We start from the raw sequence: 27,529 nt of genomic DNA, 5'->3' as shown, positions 1-27,529 counted from the left end.
AAAATTGCATCAAATAATTTCCCGATCACATGGAAACAGATTCAAGTATTATCTCAGCCCTGAGAATAAATTAATGCAATGTCCCAGTCTGGGATTTAGGACACGGCAAGAATTTCTCCCTAAAAGCTTGAAGGTGTCACTTTGTCACAGCTACAGCGCCTTTTGTGCATCACAAGGCACATAAGTTTCAACTGTATTTGTATTTTGAATTTGTCTTATTGCATATTTTTGTTAGGCAGGCAAACTGCTGCTGCATTAATTCTGTCTGTTGAGTGAAAAAAACATGGAAAATCATGTAAAGAAATTTTTAAGTCAATTTTAGTACAAATACTCTGAAAATGAAACAACAATATATTAACTTCACTTCTTATTTTCTGAGTCATACAATGTGTTTTGCATATTGTCATAATTTTAGGAGACATGCCATCTAGGAAAAAGCAAGATCCACAGATCAAAGACTTGGCAGACAACTTTGTAGATTATTTCATTATGTAACCACCCTTCTATGCTAACTCCAAAAGTAAAAGAGCTGCTACAGATGGTTTCTGATGTCAATTCTTTCCTCACTGTAATTGTAAGACACATTAGAACAATTGACAGCTTAAATAATATCCAGCCAGGCCAGATCTGCTTTGCTTTCAATGAAAATTAGAAGAATGATCATTATGGGCTTACCCAAATCATTCCCCACCTTGCATATTTAAAAAAGTTTGCTATGATTGTTTCCCACACTCAGCTGACATACAGGATGCTTCAGTATTAAATTATTCAATCTGAACTCTAAATTAGATTTGTCTCAGACTCACTCTGTAGCCCTTCAGTCTCTTACAGCTGATTTAAATATGAACATGAAAGCCAGTTTTTTACTGAAGCTAAGAAAACACAGGAGAGCAACATAAAATAGAGCAGAAGTTTTAGTTTCACAGGGAAGAGAGGAAAATAATTTGATTTCTCATGAACCTTATTATTGTATCTTTTACATTCTGGATCACAATATAGGAAATAAACACTATCCTTTCATAACATTTCACAACTCCATCATCAACTTCAACCACCATCACTAAAAAGACTGAGATGATTTACAAAGTAGAATGTGACAGCTTCAGTCAGGATGGCAAGGACTTAGACAGAGGTGAAAGCAGGAAAAATACTATGTAGGCCACCAATCCACCAGTCATTTTCTTATTCCATTATGCCAACTGTTATCCAAAGACATTACACCCATAAAGTGCAAGAAGTTCACTGTCTATTGTTAGCCATGTAGGAGTTAACTACAATCAACACAGTCAATGTTCACAACAGACAGGTACATATTTTAAATTGAAATTAACTTATCAAATATTATTAAGAAGACATTAATTTGAAACAATCTATTAGAACAGTTGATATGTAAGAAGAATCAAGCTCTTTATCTATCTAGCTGTAGTGCTGGAAATAGAAAAACTATAGCAGATTTTTTTCATTCCTACCAGTTTATCATGGTGTCAGTTATCGTCCAAAAGAAGGGGGAAAAGCCAGAATTAATCCAAAATGAAAACCTAGCCAAAAAGGAACATATCTTACATTATAACACATGGAATAGTCCATAAACATGCCACTAAAGCTTCCACTTTGGGAAAGCCATTTATAACATAGTGTAATCCTTCACCTACTTAGCACAATAAAATGTAAACACTGATATAATTAGAAGAAACTGTGAAAAAGGTTGATAATTTTCTTGGTAGAGAGTATAATGAGTCTTTTTCATTGCTGTGTTATTTGCTACTCTTTCTTTCTTCCTTGTACTAGACCAGCTGCCATGAAAAATGATTATAAAATTTAGTGGTAATAAATATCCAAGATACTAGTGACCAGCACCCTACCTGCCTGCATGAGTAGCCTAAAAATAACTTTCCTGACTTATTATTACTTGGAAAAAAAAACCCCAAAGCAATAAAGGCAATATAAAACTAGGAGTATCATTTGACAAGAACTTAAGCCTTCCTTCCACCAGAGCTGCCCTTGGATACTATTCTGTTAATGTGTTGTGTACTCATATTTCTTTCTTTCCTGTCTCTCATTGCTGATTTACATAAATTCATACCAGACTTGAGCTGGTGCAGACTCCTAACAAAGACACTGGACAGTATAAGCTTCTTGAGCTCACTGAAATATTTCATTCTACAAGAATGGGAGGTGTATGTTGTACCATTTTACAGATCCAGGTAAGTTATAGAATACAGAGAGCACAGAACTTGCCAAGACAACTTAAAGTTTATCAGCAATAAGAATGTGCATTTCTCAACTGCAGGTAAATCAAAAGAACCTTACTCCTACCTGAGTTACAGTTCCCTATAAGTACCTATAAGTTCCCTATAAGCAACTTATCATTTAAAATAATCTTCTGTCCCTGGGTGACAGCACAGACATCCCCAAGGCTGAAGACATTCAGATTTTGGTCTGGTGACCCCCATACCCCACCTCTGTCTTCTGTTGTGCTCTCTGCAGAACAGAATACTGTACCCTGAGATTTCCTCAGGCAGGTAAGTCTTTTGACTTCTTCCAATCAAAATTAAGCTGCTTATCAAAAACTGTAAATTTGTCCAGATTAAATTCTTTTGACTGAAACTGGTTAGGATGTGCTCATTGCAGCAGCAAAGTAAAGAAGCAGTAATCATGGGGATAGTGCAGGGTGGAAAGAAATGATAACCAGCTGGGGGACAGCCACCTCTTCAGTGGTACTGTAAGAACCCTAGAAAGCACAGTGCACAAACCAGAATCTGCAGTGCAGCTTGAAGGAAAGGTATGGATTGTACTAGAAGGAGAATTTACCTGGTTAGCACTGCACTAACCTGACCTCTGAGCACCTGCTAAGTGAATGCTCACTGTGAGACAGCCCAGCCAACTGAACTACAAAAATGGTAAGAGAACAGGTTGAAGGTAAATTACAAGTTTTAAAGGAGAGGAGAAAAAGTGATTGATTTACCTCTCATCCAAGGACTTAAGGCGGCCTCTCACAAGTAAGTGTGAATGCAAATCAAAAAAAAAAAGGACATAATTCAACAAGGTAGCTAGTGTGCAAATTAACACTGGATAACTCTCTGTAATTGTAACAATATGGTCATATCATAACTCAGTTTAGAGCAATTCATATTTTTTTCTGTATTCCTCTTACAACTATGAATTCCAAAAATGCATTATTGTCCCCTTATGAATAAAGTCACCTGCAATCATAAAGTGACCAAATAACTATCAGTCCTACCTGCAATATTCCTTACTGATGTAGACTGCAAAGAATTAAACGATACTTTCTTGTAGCTCAAAAAACAGCCTGTGCAAACCTAAAATTAGCACATCCCCCTCCTCCAAGGTGTTTTATCCATTCCTTTAAAATATTCACATCAACCTGAATATGAATTAAATGCAGCTTCTCTTATTTTTCCTCTCTTAAACAAAATCTGCATTTCAAAGGAAACAGACATTTTTATGTTGGATAATGAAGAGAGTATCTGCCTACTCATCCTTTTGTGTTTCACATTTCTTATCTCCTCTTTTCAATTTTTCTTCTTAAATCCCTTAATTTGGCTGGTAAGAAATGTGTTGTCCAAATAAGCACATATTATAAACAATCAGAGGGTCTGTTTTCTAATTTGTGTAGTACTTCAAGATGATATCTATAGCAACTTCATGGAACAGTTAAAGCTGGAAATAATTTCTGGAGAGGATCTAGTCCAATTCCCTCTGCTCAAAGTCCACTAGTTGTTCCATATAGAAAGAAAAGACTGTTGCTATTTTATATGCTTTTATGCTACAGAGAAGGGTCATTCTTTGATTATATTAGAATCCTACATACACAAAAGCTCCATAAGAAACAATTCCTTTGTTTGCCATGCAAATAAAAATTATTCAACAAAAGACTGCAGCACAATACATAAAAAAGTAACTACAATTACAGATATGCTCAGCCTTCACAGAGCGTCTGTTTCACCATAGAACAGAAGCACCAGAACAAAAGTAACAGCAGAGATAAATTAAATGATACTGTCATAAAAAGTCACCAAACTGCTGTGTTTTAAGGGTTACCCAAGGCCATGATGTGGGAATGTTTCAGTGTGGGTACAACTGGAACAGCCAATAGTTGAGGATGCAATTTTAGACATGAATTAGATACTGGACAAAAAGATAACGAAACATTAGGTATTTAGTAATTTTTTTACTGTAATTCTGACTAACTAGATATATCAGTTACTAACAGATATTTAATCTATTGTATAAATAGCAACAACAACTTTGGTGTCATCCTAGTGTTTTAGACAGACGTAATTCTTCAGTAAGATAGAGTTTATACATGCATAGACATTTTATCCAGACATTATTGCAAATAGCACTCCACAGTTTCTAGGAGCTCAGGCTGTAATTCTCTGTAGTATTTCTGCATCACCAAAGAAACACAAGTCCTGAAGTAGTAAGAACTACTCCAAGTAGAGCACCACTGTTTAGCTCCAGAATTACACTCTCTGCAAAGATGGTGCTGCAAGTCCAATGAACTTCAGTGCTGTTACCATACTGACACTGTCAGATAAAATTACACTGACTTCCTTGGGGACTGGATTTTTACCTGAAAAACACAGTAGAGAAAGCATGTACAAGTATTTCTAAATTGGGGCCCCAGTGGAGAAATCTGATGGATGATTACAAATTTAACAGATTTCTAGTTTTTCACTGCAGCCTCCCACTGTACAGTCGCTTTCAAAAAAAGTTTTCTCTCATAATATCCCAATGGCTGTCATTATTTTGGAAGCCTTATTACATTCAAGAGGAAATATGGCCATTTTGGACATATGCTTGACTGGCCATGCTTTATAAAAACATATACTCTAAAACAAAAATTAAAATCAGGATGACTCACCAACTGGGTTGCAAGCAAAAAAAAAAAAAAAACAGAGTTTGAAAATATTGTGTAATGTTAAAGAAACAAGCAGACAAAAACTTCACAGGAACTAATGCATTTACTAAGATGAGCAGTTTGTTTTACTCATTTCAGAAGCTCAAAGAGAGGCAAAAGTCCCAAACAATTTTCTCAGTGTGCCACAGGCTATCATCCTCCCTAGTATAAAAGCAACATTCTGTGAAGCAGCAAAAATAAGAACAGATACAGGGAGAAAAAAACAAATCTGAACTTAGAACCAACTAAAAATCACAGTTTTCAAACAAAAATTATTCCCTTCTGGGGAGAAAAGGATGCCTCTACTTATCTGAATGAAATACTGGACTCAGGGAAAGGCAGTTAAATTTTTTCAGGGAAGTGACACCAGAGAATGGAAGCTGAAAGATGAGTTGAGATGATGAGCAGGGCATCTGCAAGCAGAAAATGCCAAATGTTTGTGCTTCTTTTCTTCCTTTTCACAGCAACTCAAATGATCAAAGGCACATGCTTGTAAATGCTAGCAAAGTCATGACAAGGGTTAAGACTAATCCACACAGTTGAAGAATCAAAAGATTCTCCAAACATATAGCCCTTTAAAATTAGAATTTAAGCAAGTGGAAATTAGAAAGCAGGACAGATTAGCATCTTTGAGAATTGTGTATTCCTACTCTATCAGATGCTTGTTCACATAGATAACACAGCAGAAATACAAGGGAAAATATTTTATCACTCACAGACACCCATTTCAACTTTGTTATTTGCTCCAAGCTCAGATATGGGACAAAATAACCAGATTTGAAATATGAATTCTGTATAAAACTGATATTTGGTAAAAACATCCACCACAAACCCATCACAAAGAATGAATATCTATGTGTTATCCCAGCTGTAGCCTGCAACTGCCAAATAGAAAAATTGCAAGTTTGAAGCCCACATGCAAAATCTTCAATGCTGTAATTGCTGGAGGAAGACTTTGCATGACTGTAGTTTCTTGAGTTTCACCAAAATTTTGCCTGGATACAAAGTAAGGAAAGACCCAGGAAATTGCTGCACTGGATTTGTTTGCTGGGACGTGTGACCAGACAAAGGCCTCTGGATTCAGGTCTCAACAAAAGCCTCCTGGGCCAGGTAACTGAATGTCACTGCCAATGTCAATTCTCTTGCCTCAGTGAGAATAAAAATTACTTATTTTCAAATAAATATCTAGATACATACACACAGCATTTACAATTTGCATACTGCATTACAAATTTCAGGCATTAAATGAACAAGTTCAGAGCATAGAAACTTGTGAAAAAAGCAGGGAAAGTTTCACTGCTTTCAGGAAAAGTCAGGAACTATGGTATCAGAACAGATTTAGATAATTAACATCTTGAAAGCATATCACATTATGATATGTTTTCTTTATCATTACATTATTAGATCTAGGGATATCTGAAAATTCTGATATTCCACATAAAGCCTGACTAAGGGAGCCAGGCTGGTTTATCTGCACTTGGACTGAAACTCTCATTTGTTTCACAATTTTCTTTCAAACAGATTTCTGACAAGTTTTTATAATTTGTCTCTATAAATCAAGCATCATCAATGTATTTGCCACATATTCTGCACATAGAATATAACAAGAATAATAATTTTAAAAAACAACATTTTTTGGGAGATCCAATTGCATGCACTAATGTTCTCTACTGAAGGGCCCAAGCAAAAAAAAAAAAAAGAATCTTTAAGATTCCTCTAAAGAAATGAAAAGAATAAATCCCCTGAAGGTTGTCTCTTAATGTGTTTTTCCTTAAATTAGTGCTAGAGAATGTTGGAAGGGGAGCAGTGTTGTGTCCCACTCACTCCTTGTTTTTCTTTGTGGGAGCATGCTATTGTACAATAAAAATGTCTTTTCAGTAATTTGTCATCTGCTTTGAAATCATTCCTTTCAATATAACCTTTTGTTAAGATCAGGCAATAGAACACATCTCCTTCTGCAGAAAGGCACAGATTAAATTTCTAGTACACACTGGGTGGATGAGTTCTACTGCCAAATTGTATTTCATTAACATTAACACAGATGAGGACATTTGACACACTTATACCTTGTATAAAAGTCTGAGTTAGTACAAATTATCACGTTTGTATTCTCAACCTTAAACTCAGTACCACAAGCTCCTCGTAAAACTGGTATAATTTGACAAATGTTAAACTTCATACTTTTACAAAATTATTTCTGCTTATTCCCTTTGTGTATATATATATATGTATTGAAGAGGAGAAAGCAAATAGAGCATATTTTGACTTAGAACCTAAAATCATGTCTTCTTTTCACCTACTCCAATGCTCCCTGTGAAGTGGCAGCCCTATCATAACCCTTATTTCCAAACAATTTCCCATTATTGGAAGTCCTGCATAAACAGACTCTGCAAGCTTGGGCTTTTATGACTGCCCTACCACCCATATTTCTCAAGTCTGAAGAAAGTTTAGAAACCTACTTCTTTACAGAAAAATGTCCCTCCGCTGTTCGTGGTCAGATATTTCAACTACATCTCATGTCCCGATGTGCAGAGCCCATGCTGCTAATGCCCACACTTGTGCATATAAATCTCTAATCTGTCAATCCAGCTGCCTGTGAATAGTCTATTTAGGTTGGGTTTAAAGCAGTGGGAAGTCGACCTACACGAGAGAGCTCCCTTGTAAAATGCCCGGAGGTCAGTGTTATTATCTCTGTGGGCTGCCAATGGTGCATTTGTTCCACCCTGTGTATGAGTCACTCATTTATAATAAGCTCCACTGCTCTTTGAAAGCTCTGGGAGGGATGGGTACAGCAGCTTATCTTCTGTCAATTGGCTGAAGCATAAGACTACTCCAAAAAGAGATGTCCTCAGTATTTAACTGCTCAACTAGAAGATGATTTAACTTTGTTATAAATAAATTAGAGACCTTACACCCAAATCCCAGCAGAAGTATGCTGTAATCCCACTTTCTATTCAGACTGCCACTTAGCCATATACTTCCCTCACTTTTGAAGTTTTCGTTGTTTATAAAAACCTGCTGAAGATGTGTATAGTCAATAGCAACTTCCCATTAAAAGCAAAAATAGTTACTAAAGCCAGTCTAAGCAATTAAATTACAACTACATTATCCAGATGTAATTCTAGATCAAATAATTTCTCTTTCAAACATAGGATTTAAATAATGCAAATTAAACAAGCTCAGTGTTCAACTGAAAGTAAGATACCTACAGATTTAGGTTCAAATTTTCCAGATGCAAAACCCCTATGTGGTTTCAACAGAGTAGAACATTTCTCTTTTATAGGTTTCTTAAGGGAGTGAGAGAGGAAGGTGAAAGGAAAACACAATAAAACAAAACTATTTCTGCATTCCTGCAATCACTGACATTTGTAAATGGCTGTGAGATTCATGCAAAATACTATTCTCGTACTCAACATACTTGTAAAACATATTTACACATGGCCATGTATAAATTTTAATACAGAACTATCATTTAAATGTTTCATACACTCTTCTGATGAGGCAGTCTTGTTAGTCTTGGAATTCCTTCCACAATTTAGCTGCTGCTGTTTTTTTCCTAAATTATTCCATCTCTCTGAGGTCTCTCCTTAAAAGAATATCTACCTGTTATCTTTATAAGTTGTGGCATTTTTAGATAGTGGACTATAGACTGAAGGAGAAGTTAGTTAAAGCTTTCTTAATACAAGAGACAAAGGTGTCAAGACACATAAATTTCTGTGGCTTTGTCTTGAAAAGATACATTGCAATACAACTTGTCAGCTTGACAATTCTTCCAGGCTTTGTTTACTGTTCTTGCAACATTCACAGAAAATGAGATCACCAATCAGACAAGGTCAGAATATCATGCTATTCAAATGCTGGATAAAATATAGCACTGAGCATGCAAAGTGAATGTCATACATCATTACAGGGAGCTCAGATTACTGTAGGCACACAGTACCATGCTTCAGTACTAGTTGGATTTAATGCAACATCTACCACTTTGACAGACCACCCCAAAATAACTACATATATAATTCATTTAAAGTTTTAAAAAAATTATTTCCTTTATTAGTGTTATGGAGCCATGAAAAAATGCATTATCATTTTGAGTATCCATCTTTTTCATTTTGCAATATATTTCTAAAACTAATTCATGTCCTCTCCTTGTTATGTGATGCCTCCTTTCAATTCAAGTACCAAATGTGGAGTCATTTGCAAAGCTGAAACAGTAGAATACAAACAAGGGGCAGAAAGGTCAAAATAGGCCTGACATCTTTACAGGCCTGTCTTCCCACTGACAGATTTCCCAAAACATACTGTGCTTCTTGTTAAGCAAGTGTCACCAGTTTCTTTATTGTCTTCTTCCAAGGTGTTAAACAGCTCTGTACTGTTTGATAACCTGTCATCACCCAACAAATGTTAGCAATAAAGAAAAAATGCACTAGCTTTCTGTGACAGCATAATAAAACATACTCAACAGCTTTTGCCTAGACTCACTATTTGATAAAACTAAAATAAAAAGTACAACTAGATTGAGGTTTTTCAGCCTTTCCCCAGGATAAAAAAACCCAATAACCCGAACTATAATGCACTTAAAACGTCACCCCAGTCTAACTGATCAATTTAGAGAGTTTCTGTGCAAACATGAAATACACGTGCCACACACACAATTGTTTGAATTGCACTGACCTACCCAGAAAACTGACAACTGTGGGAGTAAAAAAAACTTCACATTATTACAGTATGGCACTTTCTTTCTTTCTTCCTTCAATTCCATGGTGAAAAACTTTTTAAAATTTTTTTTTTATTTTTTTTAATAAGAGCTAGACAATTAAAACCACAACTCATTTTTTTAAGAAGAAGGTGTGGTAGGCAGATGGCAGAGGTGCAAAAAGCCTCCACTAGGATCCTGCTGGCAGGGCAGGAATGGTCCCTGACATTTGTTGGCAAGTATGTGATCTGCCTACACTACTATGCTGCCTGCTCATTGCTCTTTCACCACCCTTCTGTGCCCTTACTTTTTTTTTTTTAACAGAGCACCATGAATGTCTTTAAACATTTTTATTTAATCTGCATAAAGTAGAAGTTTAAATAGCCATTAAGTGCACTTACGAGTCACTAACCCTTTTACATCAGTATTGCATCTGACAATCTTTCTACCATAGAACCAGTAAAAAGGGGAAAGAAAAGCTGAATTTCTAATTAATTCAATCCTCCCTTATTAGTGATTAAAAACATTCATGTATATGAATAGTGTTTGCAAATCTATTTTGCTTTAGTTGTTGTCAGGATAAAAATCTTTAAAGTACTGCCTGTAGATACCCCCACTTCCTTACAATAACTACTTTCAAGTGTATTATGAAGTAAATTTGCATAATGTTGGACCCCAGGAATAATGAGGACAAATAAGCCTTTCCCTGAAGATGACGATGACCTACTTACTTGCCATTTAAGGAATTAAAGTCCTCAATCTGCAATACTTTCAAACGTTAATTAAACCAAGAAAACAGGAAAATCTGATGATTTCCCCTACAGATGGATATTACTTGAATGAAGTGCACACTGTGATGTTTTGCACCACTATTAATATTTAGCAAAAAATGTATCTCCACAATAAAGCTACACCAATTTAGTTTTCCTGGTTTCAGTTTATTTAATGGGAGGGGTAGAAATTGAAAGAAAAAAGTAAGGCAAGAAAGCTACGAACTAAATATATATATTTTTTAAACCACTCATTTGTTATTCAAATATGTTATTTAACTATAGAATAATTTTAAAATATTCAGTTATGATACAGAAAGATTTAATTAACCTTTTGAAAAAAATAAGCAATTAAAAGGGGATTCTTTTATGTATCATGACCCCACCAAAAACATAGGTTACAACTATCACAGGAGTTGTATTTGACACAAACTGAAACATGACTTTGGATGAGGAAATTGTACAGCAGGAGAAGCAGAACTCTAAAGAAACACAATAGTTCCGTCATGCAGATACCTTCAACAATAAATAGGAAAGGAAAATAGAATACTGAATAAGATATGAGCAGAATAGATCAGCAGTGGAATGGTGTTGAACATTGAAAAAACAATGTCTCTTTAAGAAACATTTGCTGAGCCAGGTTTGGTAGTGTCTTCAATGACTTAAATAGTGACCCATCAGCTCTATTGTCTCAGTGCTTCTTTAGATATAAATTCTAACATTTCAAAAATCTCACCCAAAAAACGGCAGTTCCCTCCCTTGCTCCTGGCTCTTTAGGAGCTTTAGACCTGCCTCCTGGAGAGTGAATAATGATATCCCCAGACATCACTCAACAATATGGTCCAGAACCAAAGAAAAGCTAACAAGTGCAGCCAGACTGAGCTCTGCCTGCTGGGTATGACCATACCTCCCGTGAGCATTCCTGCAAGCAAACCAGGTCAGTTCTCCTGCCAGAAAACTGCATGGACCAGGCCAGGGATGTGTCTGCTGCTCTGCATTGTGTTCTCAGGCCAAACAGAAAGAATTCCAGATTTAGGAAAAGCACACATTACAATCCATGTAATGTTAAAGCCTGATTTAAGTGGACAAAAGTTGAAAAAAAAATCATAAAGTGGTAAGTACTGTTTAACCAATATTTTGTTGTGTACTAGGGTTAACAGGATGGTCATATTTATGTAAAATGAAAAAAAAATTAAGTCTATTTCCCTCCTGAAGGTGCTCAAAGTTCAATGAGTAACAATGCAGGTAAATGTTTCACATAAATTAAAAAAAATGAAAATATTTCATTCCTACTATGAAACCACTTTAAAATCTGATTCTTCATTCCTAGCTCTGGAAAATTTCTACTGTTTTTGGAGGGTGCAGTTCAAATCCCCAGGGCTGTAACTCAGTTTTCTTTTCCTGCTCATACCCTGATTTATTGTGGATTTTGAAATTTAATGGATTTTAGATATAACAATATCACGTCTATGGGAAAAATAAACATAGTCAGCTGTATTCTTTATTCAAAGTCAAGGGCTGCAAACTCTGACATTCTTTGGAACCCATGGGTTTTGCAACTTAAAGCAAACAGAGTATTAGATATATTGAGGAAAAGTTCCTTGTTCAGTCTTCTGGTTCATACTCCAAAGGAAAAAAATTCCTTTACAGATTTAATTACAGCAATCCTTTAATTTCTAAACACATAAGCTGAAAACACCTACCTGAAACAACAAATCCATTTTGTACACACATACACCAGCATCAAAACAAGGCTGAATAGTTATCCATGTCTTCTTTCATTTCAGTGTAGGGGATCCTGCCGGCATTCCTGCATGGGCAACTCCTTACACTGAACATGAACACAAAATGCTGCTTCACATCTTCCATATGGATTAAATGCATATGTCAACATTCAATAAATATGGCTATGATTTCCCTTTCACTTTACACCCCAAGCATTTGTTCCCTCGTTTAAAATGAGATGCAAACCAAATGTAAATTAGACTGCAGGAAACTGCCTTTAGAACCATTGCAGACTTCAGAAAGTTTATGGTATCAGAAAAAAAGACCTGAATATTTTCTTGTCACTATCTCCATGCTGGGACTTCTATCTGTACAGCTACATGCTTCCACTATGCACTTAAATTCCTTAGGCCACAGAAATAGCTAAAAATATTTGATATGACTAAGATCAGAATGTATGCTTGTAATCCATATAGTAGATGTGGATATTATGGAAGAACTGTCAGAACCAGTTACCTTTCTGACCCATTCACCTGAGACCATACCCTGAACTGACTTTAAGCCGAACTTTTTAAGGAAATTCAGTAAGGAGATCTACTTAAAATTCATAGCACAAAACCCGCTCTTTAACACTGCACCCTTTCAGAAGCATTTTTGTCTGTTGTGCACAGAGAGTTATTCTAATATACAGTCAGTGCTAAATGGCAATTAACTCTTCAGCATCTGATTAAATACCACAGTTAGTGTTACAAAATAAAACCTGCAATTTCTGTTTAAGGACAGACCATACCTCTGTGCTCAGACAGCTTTCCAATTCTTTGCAGGCACTCAAAAGTAGAAAAGAGTCATAGCTCTCACTTCCAGCCTAATGCTTTCCTTACACTTCAATGAATGTGTGGAGGAAAGGGCACTTGCATCCCTGCCTGTCTGCCTCAAAGACAGTTGCCTCTCTCTCAGCACAGGAACTCCATCTACCCAAGCACACTTTTATATCTCCTGCAATGTTAGAGTAATGCAGAAACTCCGAGGGAGGTCACTTGAAAAAGCACAATCTTAACTATAGATGGGTGTAAAGCTTGTTGAAAGTCAGTTTTTTTTACTTCAGTGGGTTTTCAATAATGCCCTGGTGCTAGTCAAGCAAAACTCTTTTTGAAGTCACAGATAAGATACAGACATATGTCCCTTTCCAATGGCTTGAATGTATTTTATTACTACATTAAATGTCAATACAAGTACATTTTGTCTTTGTCACTTAACTAGAGCTGTACTTGACCTAACTTTGCAATTGTCCCCCAAAGAGGAGAAAAGGACCATACATTTGAACAGTCTATTACAGCCTGTTTTGCACTACAAATTAATTAGGTTAATGAAATGCAATGTCATAAGATAAAATCAATTAATTAATTAAAATTTAAGATAAAATTAAGATTCTCATCTCAACTGCAAATTTATAAATTTTGTACAGATTCTCTGACATATTTAAGTTATTCAAATTTCTTAATAGTAATTCAGGCCGTCGAGCTTTGGAAACTAAGAATGTATTTGGGAAATCAAAATCTCAAATACACTTTCATGTCACATATTCCCCTCTGCATATAGCATGGAAAGTTATTGAAAGATAAGAAAAAAAATACATACAAGCTTTGAGCAAATTAAGTGGTGAGAGACTTGGTAAAACTGAAGATTTTGGAATACAAATCTGTTACTTGTTTTCAAGAAGATTTACTGCTAATTCGTCTTAATCTCAGTAGTAGCGTCTGTCTTTACTGTCTGGCCAGTGTTGCTCCAATTATAATCATCCTTCTGTTAGATGTTACTTAATCAACTGCTTTTTAGATGACAAAAATTTACAGTTGATTAGACTGAATAGCTGCATTGGTATTTCAAAAGTTTCTAGGAATGGATTATTTCTCTGCTCAAATACCTCTAAATAAAGGATTCTGCAGTCTGAATGTCCTTGGATTTTGAAGTGTTCACTGAAGCAGATAAAGCTAAGTTAAAGAAGCATTTAGTGCTTCAGCACGCCAGCTTCAATAATATCTTGTGTTTATATGTGAGCACCCCCATGCACACATTTCCCCCTTTAGCTGCAGTCTGTGTCTCTATTTACCACAGTGTATGCAGATTTAAAGTCTAAAGCCAGCACTGGCTTTTCTGAGAACAGACTTGAGACTGCTATGCTATCACCCTCAAAGCCAGTGTTGGCACAATTCAGTCATTAATGACAATTTTGTGTCCTTTCTCTGTGAGAGTTACTTAATCTTCAGCTGGTTATGCTGAACACTGGCTCAGTTTGCTCAGCATTCAGGAGTTCAAATTTCAAACAGCACAGTGATCAGAGTTCATTATCTCCTTAGAACAGATACAACTGGCCAAAAGAACAAGCTCCAAAGAACCAAACTTTTCTCTAAAGCCATGCTGAAGATCAATGAGAACCTCAGCATTCCTCATTAACAAAACCTGAGCTACAGGGACATAAAACCAATCTGAGCCTTTCCTTCCTATCCCTCATAGGGGCTCTGGCAGTTGTGATAATCTTTTATCAAGGGGAAAAAAGAAAGTAACTTGATTCTAACCATTTTTACTAGAGACAGAAAGTTATCAGCAGCATCATTCAGAGTCAAGGCCAAGCAAAACACCTTCTATAAAGTCCTGAGGTCTGTTCTTCCAAGGCAAAAAAATTTAAGGTGCACAAAACCACAAGCAGCAAGAGCTGAGAAGCCAAAACTAGTATTCTGAAAAGGATGTATCCTTTATGTCGCACAGTATCACACAAAAAAAAAGTAATAGGGTTTAAGGAAGTTTTTCCTTTTTTTTCTAGCAGTAGGTTACTTTATACCTACAGGTTTACTTATCTATTAAGCATCCAGCTGCCAGCACAAGTGTTAGACTGGAAGGATGACTGGTGTGATCCAATATAGCAGCTGTAAAGAATATGAACTTCATGTTCACTTATTCCACGTTCACTTCATTTATTTCATGTTCTAACACAACTGTTTTTTCAATACCCAAAAAAATAAAACTTGATACTTACAAATATAGAGCAATACATCAGAGTATTACAGAGTACTGCAAATATTGTTCGCAGTATTGTTGTTGATTTAAATTCTGTTTATTTGTCAGTTCTCAAGGCCCTTAGGAACAAAGGGATTCCTGTAATCACAAACACTTATACATTAATGCTTTCATATAAACACAAACACTGAATCACAAAGCTCTTTCTTCTATTTCCCTAAACACAAATATCCAGAAACTTCAGTCACCCTATTTATCACCTAGTACAGCTTTAATCATCTAACCACTATGGTTCTCTCAGTTCCCTCTACCTTTTTATAGCTGAATATAAAAGAAATCAAATAATGCATGAGAATGCAAACTATAAATATCACATCTGCCTGATTTCTTAGATGCTCATGACTTTTTATCTATTTAGCAGAATAATAATCTTATTGATCAATTCTTATGAATTCCAATTCTATTAAATGGTTTTACCTTAGCTTTTACTAGATGAAAGAAAAAACAATCTGTCTAGCAGATCAAGAAAGAAATTTTTATTCATTCCTTTTTAGACAAAAAACCAAAACATTCATTACCTCACCCTTTTATGGGTGCCACTTAAATACCACTATTCCTCCTAAACTTTACAATGCTATCCCTATCCTGCTCTAGCTTTATTGTGTAAATAACAGTGGCTCAACACATTTTCCAGCAGAGATGTGAGTTTCTGGCTAAGAAACGTAGAATGTTTCAGCTATTTCAAGCTAATGATCTCTCAAATGCACACTAATATGTTTGATAGAAGTCTCTCAGCATGTGTGCACAGAATGCTTAACATAAGAATAACACTACTGTGGGCAGGGCAAATCGCTGACACCGTCTCAGACTGAGTTAGATGCTGGAGGCACAAATTAAAACTGTGAGCTTTCATTTCAGTGGGCTTTGACAGATGGAAGACTGCATCAAATCTCTAATTGTTTAAACCATTAACTCATCTTTCCACCTGCATTATCTCTGCAAAGAGCTCAGTTGGAAGCCTGAAAATTGCTGGAATACGGAATTCAGGAGTGTATATTATACTCTAAATAGAAAGTAAACTGTCTTTTTGGGGTAGTCAAACAGTATGTTTATTTGGCTGCAGAATCTGTAAACTGTTTATCTTTATTTTCACATTTTCCTCTCAGTTCTGAAAACTCATGAAATAGCCTTTCAGCCTTCTCACAGAATTAATCTATCAGGGACCACTGCCTTGGCCACTGGGAACAAGAAAGTTGTATTGCAATTCACAGTGAGTTATGATGATGCCCATTTATCTCCACTCCTTGGTAAATGCCACAGCGCATGCAGCTCTAAATTATGCCTGCTGGTCTCTTGACTTTCAGCTGCCGACAAAAAAAACCACCTTCTGTAAGGAGCTGTAAAAAAAAAATAAATTATGCCTACATCACAAACTCTTGAAATGCCTTTCCCAGTCATTTCATCCCCCTTGCCCCCCCCACACCTTAGGTCTAAAATACATTTTTCACTAAGCCAGCATCAATGCAGGACTCTCCCCTTTCAGGTTACTCTCAGCAGCAATCAGCTCTGTTGTTTTTATAGGGAAGCACCTGTTGTATGCACAGCACTCCCAAGCGCTTGAGAAGAACAGCCTTGGTACTGTGGAGCTCACACTGTAAAAACAAACCTGAAAATTGGAGCAGGAACAGCAAAAGCTGTGCATTTACATCCAATTTTACAAGAATGGCCACTGGAAGGCAATGGGACTTTAAGGACAGGAGCTTTGCAAATGGCAGTAGGAATGAGTCATTTGGGGCTTAGAAAGCATAAGCAGAAAAGAAGAAAACATTGGGCAAAGAATTTCATTAAGGGGCTGGAGTATCTGCCATGTGCAGACAAGTGCAGATATCTGGGACTGATGAGCCTGGAGAAAAAGGTTCAGAGGGATCTTACTTATGTTTATAAATATCCATTGAGATGCAATGAAAAGGAGGCAGCCAGGCTCTTCTCTGTCATGCCTATGGACTAAACAAGAGGCCATAAGCACAAATCACAAAACAAGAAATACCAAAACTCTTTTACTGTGAAAATGTTGACATAGGCTGCCAAGAGAGGTTGTGGTCTTTACTTATGGAGATACTCAAATTCCAACTGGATGTAGTTCTGGACAACCTTCTCTAGTTGACCCTTCATTAAAAGACATAAAAGGGTTTTCCAACAACCTCACTGATTCTTTGATAGATTTATAAGAAACAGATCCATAGGTACACAGAATAGTGACACTAGTGGAGAGACAGAGACAAAATGTCACATAAAAATTTTTAGAAGGTAAGTTAAGGAGAGGCAGAAAACCTCAACGCAGGAATTATGTAAAGATGTGGAAGTTAAATCCAAGAGCAAAGGTCGAGTCAGTGAAGGAATTCAAAACACAACATAGAACCCTTTATTGCTATTTACAACAAGAACAAACCTCCAGTGCAAAGTTATTACCCTTGAAGTACTTCAGTCAGCCTTGCAGATTATTTTCTTAGGCCAGGTTTTGATAGTATTTCATCTATCCAGTAGTTCTTAAATCCACATATAGCAGTTAGGGAAAGATTGATCAGGAAATTTAATGGTTATTGTAATGCTTTAACCAAGTTAGTTAATCAGTTATATGAAGAGGCAGACTGGGATACAATGTTCATGGACTAGTGAAGTTTACAGTCCTGAGGGATATGGGTCTTGCAAAGAATAAGATCAGGACCCTAAATATTAGGAAAGTAAACTTCCAGCTCTTCAAGATGTTAGTCAACAGAACTCCCTGGGAAAGCTACTCTAAAGGACGAGGAACCAGAAAAGAGCTGGCAGATCTTTAAGGATGTGTTCCATACAGCAAAAGAACTCTCAATCTCCAAGTGTAAAAAATCAAGAAAGGATAGCAAGGGACCTGCATAGATGAGCGGAGACCTTCTGGTCAAGGTAAAGGACAAGAAGGAAATGCACAGGCAGTGGAAGTATGCACACCTATCCTGGCAAGAAGGGTTAGGGAGAAGGCTGAGGTATTCCACATTTTTCCTCTCAGACTCAGAGACAACCTTTTTATCCCCATGCCTCCCAAGTGGATGGGCTGCAAGAGGGGGACTGGAGGAGCAAAGTCACTCCACTTGTAACCACAGATCAGCCCATAACCACCTGAGGAACTGGAACATGCATGGGCTATGGGACCTGATGAGATGCATCCCAGAGACCTGAGGGAATCGGCTGATGTAGTTGCCGTAATTGCAAAGTCATAGCAGGTAAGCATAGGTGAAGATCCAGGTAGCTGGAAAAGGGAAACACTATACCCAGCTTTGAAAAAGGTAGAAAGAAGGACTTTGGGAACTACTAACCTGCCAGCTTCATCTCTGAGCCTGGGAAATCATGGAACAGATCCTTCTGGAAGCTATGCTAAGGCACATGCAGGATAGGGAGGTGATTTGAGATACACAGCATGGCTTGGTTTAACCAGGCTTTCAACATGGTCTCTCACAACATCCCTCTCTCCAAATTAGAGAGATGGATTTGATAGTTGGACTCCTTGGTAGAAGAGAATGTAGTTGGCTGGTCTCATCCAGAGGGTGGTGTTCCCTAGAGGTCACCAGACCCCTGGGCATCAATAGGGCTTACTGTTGTCATCTGTGGCACAGCAGGACTGAGGGGGTCCTAAGCAAGAGCCTCTGCAGATGACACCAAGCTGTGTGGTGTGACTGACATGCCTGATGCCATCCAGAGGGCACTGGACAAGTTAAATGTGGGCCCATGAGAATTTTATGAGTATCAACAAGTGCAAAGTGATGACCTAGGCAAGACCATCCTTTGTATCAATACAGGCTGGGGGATGAAGGGATTGAGAGTTTCCCTATGGAAAAGGACTTAAGGGTAGTGGTAGGTGAAAAGCTGGATATGAGCCCACAGGGTGCACTTGCTCAAACTGCATCCTGGGCTGCACCAAATGCAGTCATCAACTGACTGAGGGAGGTGAGTCTGTCCCTCTACTCTGCTCCAGTGGGACCCCACCTGGAGTGCTGCTGCTTCCAGCTCTGGGCTCCTCAGCACAGGAAATATGTGCCCCTGTTAGAGCTGGTCCAGAGGTGGGCCACAAAAATGATCAAATGGGAGAAGCACCTCTTCCAGTAGCAAAGCTGACTGACTACCTGCGTTGGAAATAAGCTGAATTATGTTTTAGATGAAATCTATACATTACAGACACTACTTCATCCCGTATATAACCTGTACCTCATAATGCTTTAAAATAATCACTTAGGTAACTCATATCAAATATGACTAGTTGGATGGGAAAAGGAGGAATAAGCCCAAAATAGGTTATATTTGCCTACCTACAGGCCTAACTCATGTGAAAATATTATTTAAAGACAATCTGAAGATGACAAGCATGAATATATTTTTTGTACTATTTTGCCAAACACTTGGCTCTGATGGAAGACTTTAGGCCAGATGCATAAGAAAACCAGATCCATCAGTTTCCAGCTTTAACTGTCTTTCCCCAACCAGACAATAACCTCTGCAGAGATTCTATTTTTAATTCTTCTGCTGAGCCAGCTGTTGGCAACAGAAACTGGGGTTTTATGTAGTCATGTATGGGGAAAAAAGAAGGGAGTGTCTGTTTGTCTGGTTCTCTCCCCAGATAAGCTTTTTACCCCTGTGGTGTCTAGGAATGAGTAGAGCAGATGAGATCCAGGTGCTGGTCCAACAACTGTGTTAAGAAATACTGAGCCCAGCTCAATCCAGCCCACTTTCTTTTTCAGCCTCTCCACTTTGCAGTTCTACTTCCTCATGCCATTGTTTATGAGTCCACCTTTGCATTACTCAGCAAGTCTGACAGGCTACCAGCAACCTACTGGTAAAGTAAAAGAAATGCTAAATTTTAACTTCCATTGCCTAGACCAAATATGAATGGAACCTCAGTACACAAACAATTCTATAACATGTACTATCAATCCTAATGAGTGCGTCAATGCAAGTGGAAATATTTATGTGGCTCCTGGGAACGTGGAGGGCTGAAGAGTATGTGTGAAATGCCTCTACACAAACACAGTCTGAATCCATTCACCTTGTCCCAAAATGGCAACAGGGCCACAGCTTTCTAGCAGCACAGTGGCTTCCAACTCCTCCTGTCTGCTACCCCCACTGCATGCACTGGTGTAAAGGCACCTCAGCTGGCCTGTCAGCCAGTTGCCTTCCTAAAGGAACAGCCCTTAATCCTTTGAGATAATTCTCTGGTGTTTCCCTGTTGGTTTCTGTTACATTAGGAATCCCTGGCTTGTCTCTGTAAGACTGCAAGTGCATTGCAGTGTGGCCAGCACATTTCAGAGTCACTGGCAGAGGGTCCTCTCGCACATTGTCCCTTTAACCTTCACTTCCCTTCCCACAGGTCACCAGGCACACCTCCTCCACTGTCATAACTAGTTTAAAGCTCTATTAATGAGCACCTCTGGTTCCCAAGGAGCAACTCTCCTCCCTGAGAAAGGTGAGTCCTTACTGGTACAAGCACGCCTGGTGCTGCATAGACCATTCCATGGTGAAAAAACCCCAAAATTTTGGTGGTGATACCAGCCACAGAACCATGCAGTAATAGACTCAGCCCATCTGTTTCTTCCAATGTTTCTGCCTTCAACTGGAAGTAGAGGAAATAGTAACTTGTGCCTCAGATTCCCTTGCCAAACATTCCAAAGTCCTTTTTGATCATCCTTGGACTACATGTTGCCACTTCATCATCTCCCATGTGGAAAATCAGTAATGAGTAGTAGTCTCAGGACCCCTCCAGGGTAGGAAGTTTCCAGGTGGCATCCCCACCCAGGCCCCCAGGAAGGCAGCAGACCTTCCCCGCTGGCAATGCTCTCCCTAATGCCCCCCAGGATCCCACTGGCCTCCCTGGCCCCCAGGACACACTGCTGGCTCATGGACAGATGGTTGCCCACCAGCACCCCCAGCTCCTGCTCCACAGAGCTGCTTTCCAGCAGGTCACTCCAGTCTGTGCTGGCACAGAGGGCTGTTCCTCCCCAGGTGCAGGACCCTGCCTTTGCTGAACTTCACACAGTTCTTCCCTGCCCATCCTGTCAAGGTCCTTCTTGAAGGGCTCACAGCGCTCTGGAGTATTGGCCACTCCTCACAGCTTTCTGTTGTCACTTGTGGGAACCCAGCACATCCCTCTGGATGTTCAGAGTTGCCAAGAACCCTCCTGGGGGGCTCAGAGACTCTGGCATATTGCCCAGAACACCTGGTGGCTTGATTTTGAGCCTTCTAACAAAGTGCCACCCGTGTAAGAAGACATGAGAGCCACACAAGTTTGAATGGTGCAAGAATGATGTGTTCACAGGGTGAAAATATAGATTTTAGAATTTTTGGTATGGAGGTTATAGGGACAAAATGGAGGAACCAGGGCGTGTCCAGTCCTTTTTTCTTCTTCTTGTTCTCCATTTTCTGCTGTGAAGTTGGCACTTGGGGATTGGTTTAGAATAGAAGTGCACTGTCTAACATAGGTGATAGATATTGGGAATTAAAAATAAACATGATATCCATAGTTTGTGGTATAAAAGACAACACCGCCTCAGGGGTGGTGGAGAGTGCTCGTGGCTACCTTGCTGAACAGATCTTGGCTGGGCAGAGAGAAAAATTTTTTTGATAAGAAATAATAAGCAACCTGAAGACCGGAAAGTGAAGAGTCCAGACTCATTCTTTGGAGCACGGGCTGTCTCACAAACATCACACACATCTCGGGGCAGAGACCAAACAGCCAAACCTGAGAGTCACTGAACTTGCTGAGGAGCCATCTGCCCTCTCATCCAAGTCACTGATGAAAAGAGAAACAATACTGGGTCAGTATTGAACCCTGGGGGACACCACAAGTGACAGGCCCTAGCCAGACCCTGTGCCTCATTACATCCCTCTGCAATTTGCCAGTCAGTCAGTTCTCAGTCCATCCGCTCCTTCCTTCCTGAGTTAGTTTTTGAGGATATTGCGAGAAAGTGTCAAAAGCCTGGCTGAAATTGAGGTAGAAATTATCCACTGCATTTCCCCATCCACCCATGCAAGTTGCCTCATTGTAGAAGGCCATCAGGTTGGTCAAGGACTACTCCTGATAATCTACTTGTCATCCATGTGGAGATGGACTTCAGCGTGAGGCACTCCACCACTTTCCCAGGGACTGAGATGAGGCTGACTGGTTGTTAGGTTCCCTAGGTCCTCCTTCTTGCCTCTTCTGAAGGCTGGGGTGACATCTATTTTCTTCCAGTCCTCAGGCGCTTCCCCTGATTGCCACAAGCAAGGTGTTTGATCTACTTACGGTGTTCACCACGTCTCTCAGCACTTGTGGGTGCATCCCATCAGAGCCCATGGAGTCACAGATGTTAAGGGTTCTCTAACCCAATCCTCCCTAACCAAGGGAAAGTCTTCCTTACAACAAACACTCCTTTACCCAGATCTCCTGTGTCAGATATTCCTGAAGGCTGGTCTTGTCAATGAAAACTGATGCAAGGAAGGTTCAGCAACTCTGCCTTCTCCTTGTCCTCTGTTACCACAGTCCCCATTCCATTAATTCCAGATGTGTCTTGGCCTTCCTTGCCTCATTTCTACTCACTCTGACAACCCCTCTGCATTCATTCCAAGTGGCCTGACCCTGCTTCCATCTCCTATGTATTTCCTACTTACATTGAAGAAATGACACGAGTTCTTCATTCAGGTCTCTTGTCCACTTCGCCCTTTTTCTTGCTCACCAGGATGCATCATTCTTGAACCTTACAGAAGTGATCCTTAAGATCAACTAGCTCTTCTGGACCCCTCTTCCTCACAGGATCTGTTCCCACAGGATTCCTCCAAGAGGACCTCTAGAGAGGCTAAAGCTTGCTCTCCTGAAGTCCACGCCTGCTTGCTGTCCTGCCTCCTTCTTGCCTAATACTGAATTCCACAATCTCACGGTCACTGCAGCCAAGGCTGCCCCCAGCCTTTTGATCTCCAGCAAGGCCTTCCATGTTACTTGTGTAAGGTGGCACACCATTCCCTGTGGAATCTTCCAGCACCTGTCACACTCATACAAACCTCCTCCACCGAGGGGCTGAGAAGAAGTAAAAGGAATTTGCATTTTTAAAAGGTTAACTGAATTCTCTGCATCACTTTGAAAATTTTAGCTAGCTAAAGTAATTGTTTTAACTTTGCATTGCAAAACACGAAAAATCAAAGCCATGCTGAAAAGACAACATTATGCTTAAGTTTAGCTCTGCTAACAATTTGGCCAAGTTTACATTTATTTATTTTCTAAATATGGCAAAGCTGCTTTCTTAAGGAAAATATATTATCTTCCTAAGAAAGAATGAAAAACGTAGGGTAACATAACTGCAAAGCACATTTTAAGTAATTTAAAACTTAAATTATCATTGTTTCATAATACAATATTAATTTGTAGCATTCTTACAAGATACTGATTCAATTTTAAGGCAAAATTCATGTCAGCTTATATACACCTTATGTGGATTCAATAAACTTGTGAGTGACTCAGAGAGATAATCTTATAATCTCTGCCCTGCTTTAAAACCTGGACTACTTTTCTTGTGTGATTCCTTCTTTGTTGGGCAGACACAAACCATTGGAAAATTCTTCCAAGTACTTACCACAGTAGGCTTTGCAACCAAATTTTTTTAAAAACTGTATCAGAATCACTATGGAACAAGTGATGGGTCACTATGGAACAAGGCCCTCATGCTTTCCTGAAAAGGCAATTCAGTTAACATGAAATATGTACTTGGTACATCTGTTTGGGGTTTTCAAGAAGAATTTTAAGAATCATAAGATTTCCTTGCAGAAGTGAAATCCTTAGCAGTGTGACACAGCTAATAGGAAATGTTCAATTCCATCATTTTCTTATATTGACACTGTTATACCCTGTATTTTAATACTGATAAAAGCAACCAACTGTTCTGTTTTATTTACCTGCAACAGAACAGTCAAAAAATCAGCCAATTTCCAATCCCTTTTATGTCAAGGGACGCTAGATCAGCAAACGTGTAATTTCATTCTTTAAATGTACACAAGAAATTAACAAGGGTTAAAATCAAGGGTTAGCATCAGCATTTAACATCGACTGCATTACTGAAACAATGCAAAACAATGCTACTTAGATTTAATTCCATTTTCAGTACAACCTTCATGAATAAAAAAGCCTAAATTATTGTTGAAACACATTTTTAGGACCTTTAGGCAAATTTCCAGTGAATGCATCTTCCATGAGATTTATGAACAGTCAGCAACAAATGTGCAATTCCACTTGAGCTAAACTCACTAAAGCTCCCAAATTGTTGCTGCTTCCATCCAGGCACCACACAAAGACCCTTCAACAGGAGAATCAGTTGACAATTAGCCCATTTCCCCTTTAGGCTTCCAGGGTTTAAATGCTAGCATGGGAAAGGGCATCAGGAGAGTGACCATGATTTGTGTCAAGAATACTTTCCAAGAAACTCAGGTTCAAGATAAAAATTAAATGCCCAAACTGAATGAAATGTTGAATATTGAAATACCCTGGTACTGTTGGAGGAAGATTTTTAAATTATTGACAGTTTTACTCTGACCAAAAATACTGAAAAAACCACAAATGAGACACCAGTTTCTAGCCAGTGTAAACTTTCTTAAAATGACAGAATTATCTTGGTTTAACTATGCTTGATACGTATCCTCCAACATGGTTCCTTTGTCCTGAAAGAGTAAATCACTTGATTTTAATTTTTGATATTTTATTACAGGTTGAGGTTTCCAAATAAAATATAAACAGACACTTTTGAAAACAGGCTAAGAAGAAAAGCACTTAATCTACAGACAAGAGACTGAAAGCAGATAGGTTACATAAATGAGAGAGGAAAAAGCAGACTTACCTTTGAACACTGTTTATGATTCTGGCACCAAGCAAGTGACCCATTGTTCTGAAAGACAAAAGAAATGTACACGAATGATAATATTTCTTTCAGGCTAGACATATTCTCCCTAACATATTTAAATGGAACACACCATGCAGTTCTGCTTAGAAAACGATGATGTGCCACAACGTAAGTATCAATCCTGACTCCTGGTCCCTTTTGTGGAGTTAAAGGCTCACACAAGTGTAAGGTGAACATTAAAAAGTTAGGAAAGCATTTCAGCAGGCAAATTTGGTAGAAAACTGAACAAAGTCGTCTTTCAGTCCATCTTTGTAAACACTTGCTGTCTAGAATTGCTAAGTTGTAGACAAAAGGCAGTACTTGCATTTAAGAAATTGATATAGATTATTAGTGATTCATGAAAAGTCCATTAGTTGCATTTCAATATTGCACAACATTTAAAACAAGTTGTCAAGCAAAGATAATGAACAACCTTTAAGTAAATGAAAAATTCAATTAAAGGCAGTATGAGTTTCCCAAAAGACACTTGTGCCAGTTTTATTTTATATTTTTGATAATAAAGTGTGTTTCCAAGATAAGGAAACAGTATAGCCCTGATTTATCCCAACTGCAGTAAAACAACCAATACAGGATAACATGCAAAATAATAATTTAAGCTAAAGCAAAACACAATAAGAAGAGAAAGAGAAGTATGGAACTGGCACAGGGATAAACAGCAACTTGTTGCTTTTCCAGAGATGTTTCTTAAAGGTCAATTTTGGAAAAAACTCACAGCTCAGAAGTGTATGTTTGTGGTGTTAAAAGAGGAAACAAAATAATGATTTACTTTCTGTATAGTGGAAGATTGAAACAACATCAGGAAGACCTAAATGACTGAACATGAGAAAAGGAGTACAAACCCTGCAATACACCTCAAGATCAGAGTGAGGACATTATATGTATGTATTTCTTCCATCATTTATAAGTCCATTCTCTAGAAACAGAATGGCTGAAGATTCTGGTCAATCTATTGTTCACAATTAGGCTACAACTGTCAGTCTATGAGGGAGTAAAAGGACTCCCTTTCACAGGAATTAGGCAAGGTATTCCCATAGGGAATGTGACTGCAGTATTCTGTCACTGTTGGCACCAGCTATACATCTGGAAATCAGTTTCCAAGGAGGAGGAATTCAGGTAGGCCAGAATGCAAAGTACTAATATAGCAGCACAGTATCTTTTTCTCTTTCTCTTTTTTTCTTCTTTATTCTTTTTTTTATTAAAGAGTGATACAAATAATGGAATAATATACATATGTTACATATGTTGGTTTCATCTGGCATAATTTCTTCACAATCGCTATAGTCTATGCTTTGGATTTGGGCTGGAAGCAGTGTTGATAACATGGGGATGCTTTTGATACTGCTGAGCAGTGCTTACAAATGCTTACAAACAGCATCAAGGCTTTTTCTGCTCCTCACCCCATCCCACCAGGGAGGGCTGAGGGTGCACAAGGAGCTGGGAGGGGACACAGATGGGACAGGTGATCCCAACTGACCAAAGGGATATTCCATACAGTATAGTATCCTACTCAACATATAATGCCAAAGGGAGGAGGAGGAAGGGATGGATATTTGGAGTGATGGTGTTTGTCTTCCCAAATCACCACTATGCATGACAAAGGGGATGGCTGAACAACTGGGAAATAGCAAAAAAATTCCTTACTTTGCTTGTGTGCATGGTTTTGCTTTACCTATTAAACTGTCTTTATCACAAGCCATGAGGTTTTTCTACCTTTACTGCTCTGATACTCTCCCCAGTCCCACCCATGGATCCACTGAGTGAGCATATGCCAAGCTTAGTTGCCAGCTGGCTCTTAACCACAATAATACAAAACGTTCTATGTATAAAACTCACACAGATAAAATAAAAATAAAAATTATTCTCTCAATATACAATTCAGAAGAAGAAACAGATACATTAGAATCATTGTAATGGAGACAACCACCATATTTTTCCAAACTGCAGCATTTGTAAGCTTGAATACAGGGATTTGCTACCACAACTATGAAGCCCATGCTTTGAAGCTGGATCTTGCTTTGTGAATGTTTAAAAAGATCATGTTTGTGCATGCCTTCATACAAGTATGTAGTCATATGTTCACAAAGTTTCCAAGACACGGTGAGTAGGTCAAGGGAAGGAATTGTCCTCTTTTAATCTGCTCTCATGAGCCACACATGGAGAACTGCATGCAGTTCTGGGATCCTCAGGACCAGAAAGTCAGGGACCTGTTGGGGAAGGTCCAGGGAAAGGCCACCAAAACTATGTGAGGATCAGAGCACCTTTCAATAAAGGCTGAGACGTTTGGGGTTGTTCAGCCTGGAGAAGAGAATGATTCTCCAGAGAGACCTCATTGCAGCCTTTCATTATATAAAGGGGACTTGCAGGAAAGGCAGAGTGACCAAGGCCTGTAGGGACGGAACAAAGGGCAACATGAAAACAGAGAGTGCAGATTTAGACTGGATCATAAAAAGTTTCTTCCCTA

At 38.5% G+C, this 27,529-nt stretch overlaps 1 protein-coding gene across 2 annotated transcripts in view; it reads right to left on the bottom strand.

Moving 5' to 3' along the window:
* ANOS1 (anosmin 1) overlaps positions 1–27,529 on the bottom strand; it is a 135,348-nt gene that overhangs the window by 85,613 nt on the left and 22,206 nt on the right. Inside the window, exon 2 of one of the 2 annotated variants that reach the window (XM_063147910.1) lies at positions 25,006–25,053. In XM_063147910.1, the coding sequence (XP_063003980.1) occupies positions 25,006–25,053 (48 nt within the window). Of the gene's footprint in view, positions 1–12,090; positions 12,187–25,005; positions 25,054–27,529 lie in introns of those variants that run through there. The other variant, XM_063147911.1, reaches the window with a different exon arrangement.

Source organism: Melospiza melodia, chromosome 2, assembly GCF_035770615.1.
Source record: "Melospiza melodia melodia isolate bMelMel2 chromosome 2, bMelMel2.pri, whole genome shotgun sequence".
NCBI lineage: Eukaryota > Metazoa > Chordata > Aves > Passeriformes > Passerellidae > Melospiza > Melospiza melodia.
This window is presented reverse-complemented; position numbering and strand designations above follow the sequence as displayed.